This window comes from Pezoporus flaviventris, unplaced genomic scaffold (assembly GCF_033815535.1).
Source record: "Pezoporus flaviventris isolate CSIRO_AGI_PZ_B2104156 unplaced genomic scaffold, CSIRO_AGI_Pfla_v1 ptg000149l, whole genome shotgun sequence".
Classification (NCBI taxonomy): Eukaryota; Metazoa; Chordata; class Aves; order Psittaciformes; family Psittacidae; genus Pezoporus; species Pezoporus flaviventris.
Window position 1 is genome coordinate 14,614 of NW_026892697.1, and position 9,733 is coordinate 24,346.

General features: G+C 48.0%; 1 protein-coding gene across 1 annotated transcript; it reads right to left on the reverse strand.

Moving 5' to 3' along the window:
- Positions 1-1,450: 1,450 nt before the first annotated feature.
- Positions 1,451-2,380, reverse strand: LOC133283028 (olfactory receptor 5G25-like). Its single transcript, XM_061479461.1, has one exon. The coding sequence runs from the start codon at positions 2,375-2,377 to the stop codon at positions 1,451-1,453; it is 927 nt and encodes a 308-aa protein (XP_061335445.1). The 5' UTR covers positions 2,378-2,380.
- Between the last annotated feature and the right edge of the window lie 7,353 nt (positions 2,381-9,733).

Genomic DNA, 9,733 nt, shown 5'->3' on the forward strand with positions numbered 1-9,733 from the left:
GGCTGCCACGTATCAGGTCTGAAGGCTGCTGGACAGCACCACAGCTCCTGTGCTCTGTTGTGATCAGGCTGCCATGGAGACCATGGCTTCTGCTGACTTCGAGGAGAAGCAAGATGCGACAACCCAATATGAGTGATAAGCAAGCTTCTATTTTATTCGTGTCGCACATCGCTTATATCCTCATAGTGTTAATTATGCCTACTAGTCACAGCAGCATTGGTTAGTTCTAAACGGTTTCATTTACATTCTCCTCCCACATCCGGTTTCTGTTTTCAAGGATCTTCCTCATTACATCAGCTGCAATTCAGTTCTCGGTACTTTCCCCAGAGCTCAAGGACAGTGTGTCCTTCAGCTTAAATCACGTACATGTGAGGCCTACACTTTGCTTTGCTCGCACAAGGCCTCCAAGGATTCATGGCCTTGCTCTCGGAACCATTCTGCAACAGCTTCTATTGCTGCCAACAGGGGAATGGAAAGTAAAGGTGTGGAGCAGTGGATGGGGATTCCTTGAAAGTTTCTGCCCTTTGGTGTGGATTCATCACTATCACTTCTTAAAACGCTTTCAAAACGCATTCGGTCATAACAGAGGTCACACAAGTACCTTATTTCACTTAAATTCTTTGCTGTCTAAAATGAAATGAGGTGTATGGTGCTGGAAATCATTTTGTCCATCAAAACCTAATAATACTGACTGCATGGCATCACACTTATTTGCTATCATTTCTGTTTTTCTTGCTAAAGGTGTTTTTATCCTTTTCTTAAGGCCCTTAATGATTTAACAACACCGTTATGAAATGAAGTTTGATCCAGTGGAACGGTAGAATTCACAGTTTATTCTCATTTGCCAAGCAAAAGGGAGAGCAAAAAGAAAAGAGCTTTAAGTTCATGCACTCCAAGTGTTCCCTTGCCCTGTCAAGGCCACCCCTAACCCATGGCACTGAGGGCCTTGTCTATAGGGTTTGTGAACACTTGCAGGGCTGGTGACTGCAGCCCTGCCCTGGGCAGCCTGTTCCAATGCCTGAGCACCCTCTGGGGCAGGAATTATTCCTCAGCTCCATCTAAACATGACCTGGTGCAGCTTGAAGCCGTTTCCTCTTGTCCCATCCCTTGTTCCCTGGGAGCAGAGCCTAGCCCCCTCCTGGATCCATCCTCCTTTCAGGCAGGTGTAGGCAGCGATCAGGTCCCCCCTTTTCCTGAGATGAAGAGGAGAGCATGCTTGTAGTTGTCTACCTGTGTCTTCATTAGGTGAAATACAGTACAAATTAACTAATTAGGTGAAATTCACTACTAAATATAAATTTAGAGAGTGAAATTATTTGTATTCTCAATCATATCAACCAGTGCATTCTGCGTGCAGAAGACCCCCAACATGTTGTCCATACTTAAGCAATACCTGAGCATCTACCCCACATCTCCATTCTGTCTGGCCTTAAGCTTGCACCATTCAAGATCATCTTATTTTTGTGAGCCTCCGCAAAGCCTCCTTCACCTCCTTATTCCTCAGGCTGTAGATCAAGGGGTTCAGCATGGGAGTCACCACGGTGTAGAGCACCACAGCCCATTTATCTGCTGCCCTTGAGCTGTCTGAGCTGGGGAATAAATACATAAAAAAGCATGCCCCATAGAAGACGCTGACAGTGGTGAGGTGGGAGGTGCAGGTGGAGAAGGCTTTGCGCTTGCCCTCGGCTGAATTGATGCTCAGAATGGTGGCGATGATGGCCACGTAGGAGAGCAGGATAATCAGGATGCTGGACACACCAAAGAGAGATGCTGCAGTGATCAGGATGGTGTGGCTGAGGGTGGTGTCAGAGGTGGAGAGCGAGATGAGGGGGGAAATGTCACAAAAGAAGAGGTCGATGGCGCTGGAGCTGCAGAAGGAGAGGGTGGACATACTGATGGTCTGTCCCACACCATTGGTCAGCCCCACGAGGTACGAGGCAGTCACCAGCTGGAAACAGCACTTTGGGGACATGACAAGGGGGTACAGCAGGGGATGGCAAATGGCCACATAACGGTCATAGGCCATTGCAGCCAGCAGGAAGCATTCAGTTATCCCAAAAAACTGAAAGAGGAAGACCTGAGCCACACACCCAGCATAAGCAATGCTCTTCTTCTCTGACATCAAGTCAACCAACATCTTGGGGGTGATGACAGTGGAAGAACAAAGGTCTACAAAGGCCAGATTGCCCAGGAAATAATACATGGGGGAGTGGAGGAGGTGGCTGGCCCTGATTAAGATGATGATGCCCAGGTTGCCCACAATGGTGACAAGGTAGGTGAGCAGGAAGAGCAGGAACAAGTAGACCTGAGACACCGAGTCCTCTGTGAACCCCACCAGGCTGAACTCGGTCACTTGGGTGCAATTGCTTTGTGCCATGGGTTGGATGGTGCTTTGTGTGTGAGCTCCTGGCTGGAGGTTTCTTCTCCAAGAGGCAGGGTGGAAAAGCCTCTATGTGGTGGGAGCTGCTCAGAGACAGTCCTGCAGGATGGAAAGGGAGAGTTCAGGCACAGCTCAATGAGGAAGAGCTTGGTGAAATTCCTGTGCCAGCACAGGTAGAACAAAGGGGTGCTCAAGCAGTTAAATACCATGTCACAACACGGTGCCTGCTCCTCTGGCTGACCTTGAGATGTTGATCAATGACCCCTGTGGAAAGCAGTGGGAAGGTTGCACACCCATATAGCTTTACCTTAGTGCTGCACTTCATTGCCTGCGTTAATGCTGAGCCTGGGGCTTGGAGACCATCCGGATCAACCTGGAACACAGAGAAACGTTATGTTTTCACAGTGCAGAGTTGATCCTTCATCCTGTCATGGGCATTTGCCAACCACCCGCTTCTTCCCTCTCTGCTTCGGTTTCTTCCTAACTAGAACGAATTCGTGACCTATGGAAAGTACAGGTTGGACAGGGCAACCTGCTCTAGTGGAAGGTGTCCCCGGCCATCACAGGGGCTTGGAACTGGGTGAGATTTAAGGTCTCTTCCAACACAAACCATACTATGATTCTATGTAACCTTACACAGTGGTTAATATCAGTTTCCCCTCCCTCCTGACACACTTTGTCAGATCTAAAACCTTTTATTGGTTCTTTAACTTGTTCCTTGAGTCTCCAATAGAAGTGGACAAACCCCAGAGCTCAGCAATCTCTTCTCAAACACGTTTTTGGGGAAAAAAGTCATCTTTTGGAGCTGCCTTATCTCAGCAATGGGGAGCACCCCGAATGTCCTGTACAGGAAAGCTTCTGGTACTCATCCAGGAAACATCTGTGGTCAGAGGAGAGGAAGTCTCCTGAGTGTGTTCTCCACCAGGGTGATCTCCAAACCTGCCTTCTCAGCAGCAGCATGGGGATCACACAGCACAAGCAGCTCCCTGGGAAGCCCAGAGCATCATCAAGAAGCCCAGGACCCTGCAGTAGGGCAGGAGATGAAGACAGGAGCTGCTGCTTGTTGGCAAGAGAGAACCACAGGAGAATGATGGGCTGAAAGATGCTGCCCCTCACTTACATCTCAGCTCTGTTTCTGCTGCCCTCCTGATGCTCTCGGAGATGGATGTGAAGATGAACGTGCCTGGAGCTGTGCAGGGAGCCTGGGAATGAACCAGCATCAGCAAACCCCCTTCCTATTTCAAGTGATGTGGGGATGTGGGGACTGTGAATCTCTTTGTGCCCCAGGAGGTGACAAAGCCCAAAGCAGGTCATTATCTCTTCTCTGTGTTGATTAGTTTGGAGAAGAAATATACCCAGAGGAGATGACCTCAGCTTGAGCAAGCAACAGGGCTTTGGGCTCCCTTAGAGCAAACCACAGAACAACCCAACCTTTCAAATCCACTTTTGGAGCATTTCTGAGGCAGTTACAGGTTCACAAGGGCCATGGTTGACATTATCATGGCAGGGAGATGAGGGGGATCTCGCTAATGGGAGCTGGTACCAGGGTCCATAAGCAATGTCAGGCGCCACAGGCAATGAACCAGCTTTCCACCCATTTTCAATTCCTTGTACTCAAACCATAGCTCACAAGTTTGGCTGCAAATGAGCCAACAGAAGATCGTGGTGACCTTGCTAACGACGAGGTAAATGCTGTCCTCTACTTCTTGTCCATGCAAACATCAATGCTCACATCACCCAAGGCACTCAGGTTGGTCAGGAATGACTTGGCCTTGGTCCCTCTGTGCTGGCTGCTCATGGTCACCCTCCTGTCCTTCCTCTGCCTGGACAGGGCTTCCTGGGGAACTTGGTTCTTAATCCCATGGGGGACACAGGCACCCCCAGTCCTTGTGCTCTCCTTGATGATGACATTCACCTTCTTCCACCCATTGTGCTGGAAGCAAAAGAGACAAAGGAGAGCCTGAGGGAGCGGTGCCCAAAAGAGAAAGGAAGGAGATGGGGAGGAACAGTGAGGAGTGTGGTAAAGGACTGAAATGGGCAGCACCAGGGGAAAAAGGCCCTTCTGAAGGGTGCTTTAGGGTTGCCCCTGTCGCTGGTGGCTCTGATGGATGCTCCCAAGCCCATCACAGAACCCCAGAGAGGTTTGTGTTGGAAGGGACCTTAAAGCTCTTCCAGCTCCAACCTCTGCCACAGGCAGGGACCCCCTTTGCTAAAGCAGCTTGCTCCAAGCCCCTGTGTCCAACCTGCCCTTGAACACTGCCAGGGATGGGGCAGCCACAGCTTCTCTGGGCACCCTGTGCCAACGCCTCAGCACCCTCCCAGGGAAGAGCTTCTGCCTAAGAGCTCATCTCAGTCTCCCCTCTGACAGGTTAAAGCCTTCATGGTGGTTATGGGGAACCTCCTTCTACAGCCAAACATGAAAGGAAAGTGTATGTAACACAGATTCCCACCAGAGATCAGCCAGATCCCCTGGCAGTGCACACTGGGAGCAAACCCCCACAATCTGGGCATCCTTTGGGGTTCCAACCCCTTCCAGAGCCACATCCTCCCCTTTCCTTCTCTCTCCAGCAGTAAAACCATTCATAGGAGCTGCAGGATGCGGTGCAATGCTGTGGATGAGCCCCCTCCACCCTCCTCTTATTGTCAACTCTGCCTCTCTCACCTCCTCATCTCCCTGCTCAATACCAGCCCTGCAGCCAGAGCAGGAGATGGATGGGGCAGAGCCTGCTCTGCAGGGCATGGGATATGTGTATGGATGTGATGGACATAAGGGGATGTGCACGGACATGGTCCCTCCTTGCTTTGCATCAGTCCTGGTCCCAAATGCTCTCACTGCTCACATAGCCCTCGTGGGCACCCGGCAGGACATGGAGGGCAGAGGCCCTCCTCTCCCTTATGATGGCCATAGGAAGGATTTAAGCACTGATTGCAAAGAAGTCAAAGCTGAGTCCCAGTTTGGATCCAGCTGCATGCAGAGCAGGGAGGGATTTCAGCCCTTGCCCAGTGCCTCCATCACCAGGGTACCACCAGGGGCAGAAACCATCAGCATCCATATGAGAATGTCCATTGTTTCCTGCAGAGCCCCAGCATCCTTCATCCTGCCCCATGGTGTGCAGTGAGGTGCTGGAGTTTGCAGTTTGAAGGGGACTATGGAGCAGCCCCTTTGCTCTCTGCCCCCTCCAGACTTTATCCCTCTGTCAGTGACCTCCCTGCACACATTCCTGGTCCCCAAGGTGACAGCTTCTCCCCATCCATCTCCTGCTGTCAGGCTGGGATTGAGCATGGAGATGGGAGGTGTGGGACAAGATGGTGAGGTTCCGGGTGGCAGCACAGAGACAGGACCAGCATTTGGAATGGGTGCAAGGGGACAGGGGACCACATTGCACATCTCTCTTCCCTATTCCAGAGCTGCAGAGGCTCTGCACGAGCAGCCACAACACTGTGGATGCTGCTGTGCTTTTTAATATGGCTGAGCTGGTGGTACCCAGAGGGGCTTTGACCAGGAGAGGGAGTCACAGCAACCCCTATGTCCCTTCAATCGGATGTGTGACATCACATCTTCCTTCCTTGTAATGAAACCAAGAGGAGAAGGAACATCAAACTTCATTTCAATTCACAGTTACCAGCTTTGAGGAAGAAATTAGCCACAGTTATCCCAGGCTTCTTTTCCTCACGTAAAACACCAATCAGCTTTATTGAGTTATAGCCTTGGTCACTGATAAATATCTGTTTCTCTTGCAAGATTCTTGACCTTGTCCCTCAGCTCCAATAAAATTCCTCACTCTTACCTGTGAGCTCTTTATTAAAGCTGCTGGGGTGGGAGGGAAGAGGAAGTGTAGTTTTACATTTGCTTGCTGAAAAAGAGTCAGAGAAAAGGTTTCAAAAGATTCATTGCATTCATTTGTGCCTTTCAAAGAGAAGTTGGTGGGAATCAAGGTCTCAAGCTGCACCTTAAAATGTCAAGGGGAATCCCTCCCCAGGCTGCAGCTTCACAGGAGATTTCACTTCATGTAAGGAAGTGTAGAAAATATAATACCTAATGCAGATTGATGAACTGTGCTGAGACTACCCAGTGTTAAGGACAAACTGGGCATATCAAGTGGTCCTCCTATTCATTTTAAGTGGTGTTTTACACTCTTTTTAAGTGCCCTTTACTTAAATGGTGAGAAAAATGGAATTCCAGCTGGAGATAAGCACCCACATCCCATGTCCATGCCCAGCTCACACTAAAGCACACCAGGAAACACCAAGTGGTGGGTTGCACTTATAAATACAGCATGAGGCAAGTTTCCGTTGGTGAAAGACAATCCTGAACCCAGAATCAATGGTAACCGAGAGCTGCCTGGGTCAGAAAGAAGCAAAAAAATACTGGTGTGGGAAAATGTTTTTCCTTTACCTCTTGTGAGGGAGAATTAACTTCTATTTGGGAAGTACATGGGTCATGAACAGTGTCTTTTGTGTGCTCTGGAAAACAGTAGTGAGAGGTCTGTGGAAAAGTGACTTCTATCTGTGGTCAGTGAGGAAGCCAGAATTGATGTAATTACTTGCTGATGAGCTTGGCAGCACAGAGACTTTGATATCAGAGAGCTTCTTGAAAACCTTCACCACACCTTGGTTTTTTGCTTCTTTCTTGCATATTGTAGCTGAGACATGTAGAATATATACAAATAGAATCATAGAGCCACAGAGAACCCAAGTTTCACCTCAAGAGATCATCTGGTCCAAGCTTTAATGGGAAAGGGAGCCTAGATGAGAAGTGTCACGTGTAAGGCTCATCGCTGCTTGATGAATTACCCCACTCTGATGTTCTTATCCCCTCTTTGGTTTAAGAAAAATTCCAAAGCAGAGACAACTGCAATACATAAAGGTTTACCTAGACTTGGTGCTACATTGCTAAGGGAGGTCTGGATTGCTATAGTCTTGTGTGTGGTGGATCCAACTCAGGGAACTCCCAAGAGGAACCTCAGTCTAAAGTACAGGGGAAGAACAGCTGTCAATTCCAGCAACAAGAAACAGGCTTGGGGTTCTGAAAACACATTTGATGACAAAAGCATCGTTGCATGAGTCTGCTTCAATCTTTGCAGAGAAGGGATCTACAAAATTCAGAATCCCCTGGCTGTAGACACAAAATTCTCATATCAGGTAAATAACAGAGGTCCTGCCATAGAAGCCCAATATTATACTTGGTAAAACAGAATTAAATCTCTTAAATAGAGATGTGGGACAAATGGGCAGAGGGTGGGATGAAGCCGCAGCTGAGGCTGCTCAGGGGGATAAAGACCTATTAGTTCACCCTGGGACAATTCATCCCTGCCTAAAAATGCTCATTTCTCACCCTTGAATACAGTGGAAGCCCAGAGGCACCAGCTCAGCTGTTGGACATCTAGGCACTACATGTATATAACCCCACGGGGGCTGAAAAACTGGGCTCTCAGGTGTGCACAGAGAGGGACAGCAGCAAATCCAGAGATGGGGTCATTTGTGCATCAGTTTCCATTTGAGGACCCTCTGCAAGATCTGAAATGTCTCTAAACCCATTCTCATTCTGTTGCCAATGTCAAAGTGAAACCTTTGCATGGTCCACAAATATGTCAGAAGCATCATACAAGCTGCTCATCACTGCTGCCCTGTAGCTGTGCTCAGGGATGGCTCACTCATGCTATGTCTTTCAGATGCTCAAGCACCACAATGCCTTTCAGAGGTGATTTCACACCCTTTGCTTTCCCTTCTCTTTGTTTTCCTCTGGGAAAGCATGAGCACCCCTAGAGTCTTCCTCCCAGGAGAGCACATGCAACTGTATTTACAGCTCCAGCAACACAAGCTGGGCTCTTGGAGTCTGGCAGGAGCTCCCCTCTCTTCACATCAGGTGCTTATCAGAGCTGACGCTGGCGCGTGGATGTTCTCTGCTGTGTTGAGGATAAACCCTTGGCTCCCATCCTTGATGGCACAGGGAAGGCACAAGAGGTAACACTAACACAAAGCAGAGCCTCGCCTGCATTGAGGCAGTGGGCTTGCTTCTGCATGTCCTCAGGTCATGAGGTCAGAAAACAGCCTTACCAACGTGGGTTTTCTTTATAAGAAGAGGGAGCAATGTCTGATGCAGGTTGTGTTTCTTTTATATAGGCAGCTAAAGCAAGATGCACTGATTTATTCAAGACTTAAATGAGGATGAATCTCATTCTGTTATAAAGAAATGAAACATTTCAGATTGTCAGCAGAATACAGTCACTAAGAAATCAGCCTTTGGAATCAACATGTTGTAATATCAATTCCATTTTAAAGGAAGCAACCTAATGCCTATGGGTTTAGGATGCTTCAGCATGCTGTAGCTCAGGAAGGTAGGTCTCATGAATTTACCAGTGTGAGTGTTATCTATTGTGAATAAGCTCAAATAGTTTGATAAATGTGGTTTGGTGAGTGAATGATAATCAAAAGCCAAGAGCAAATGTCCAGAGGTCATTCATCTGTAAGCTGTGATTTCACTGGGACTGGGACTTTCTCTTGCTCCACGCTTACGTGCGATCCTATGAGGTTCCTCTCAGGTGTCTTCTGACACAAATTTCCTTCAAACTGAAAGTGAATAAAGATCTGATTCTTTACTCAAACCTGAAAACACACGTGCTTGACTAAATGCAGAGTTTAATTTTTCCCAACATAGAAAAACAAAATTGCCATTAACTGCTTCAGGAAACTCCCAGTACTTTTCTGAATGCCTCATCTGAAAAATGTAAAATAGATACATTTTGGTTAGAAAATATATTGGAATATTTTAAAATGACACAGTTGAAATGGTCATTGATTGGAGTTAGATATGGTCCAAAAGCAAATCTCTGGTTTTGATCAATGTGATATTCTCTTGATTTTGCCTCAGCAGTTAACAACTGGTCATGGGAGGAAATCTCACACAGATTAAATTTATCCTTTTGGGAATTACAGACAGCCCATGTGCGCAGACCCCACTTTTTGCCTTGTTTCTTTTGATTTACATTGTGACACTCATAGGGAATGTTGGAATTATCTTGGTTCGGGTGTCTCCCAGCCTCCACAACCCCATGTACTTCTTCCTCACCCATTTTGCGTTTGTTGACATCTGCTGTTCCACAGTCATCTCCCCCAGGATGCTGGCAAACCTGTTATCAGAGGACATAGCCATTTCTTTCACTGGCTGCATGATGCAGTTCCTCACCTTCGCTTTTTGCTACTATTGAGTGTCACCTCCTGGCCATGATGGCCTATGATCGGCACGTTGCTATCTGCCAGCCCCTGCTTTCTGTGACCATCATCTCCAGCCACGTTTACAGGCAGCTGGTAGCATCGTCCTACCTATTTGCCTTCCTCAGTGTCATCATCTGC

Excerpts from the sequence above, each read along its gene's own strand:
- LOC133283028 (XM_061479461.1), bottom strand. The coding sequence starts at position 2,377 with ATGGCACAAAGCAATTGCACCCAAGTGACCGAGTTCAGCCTGGTGGGG.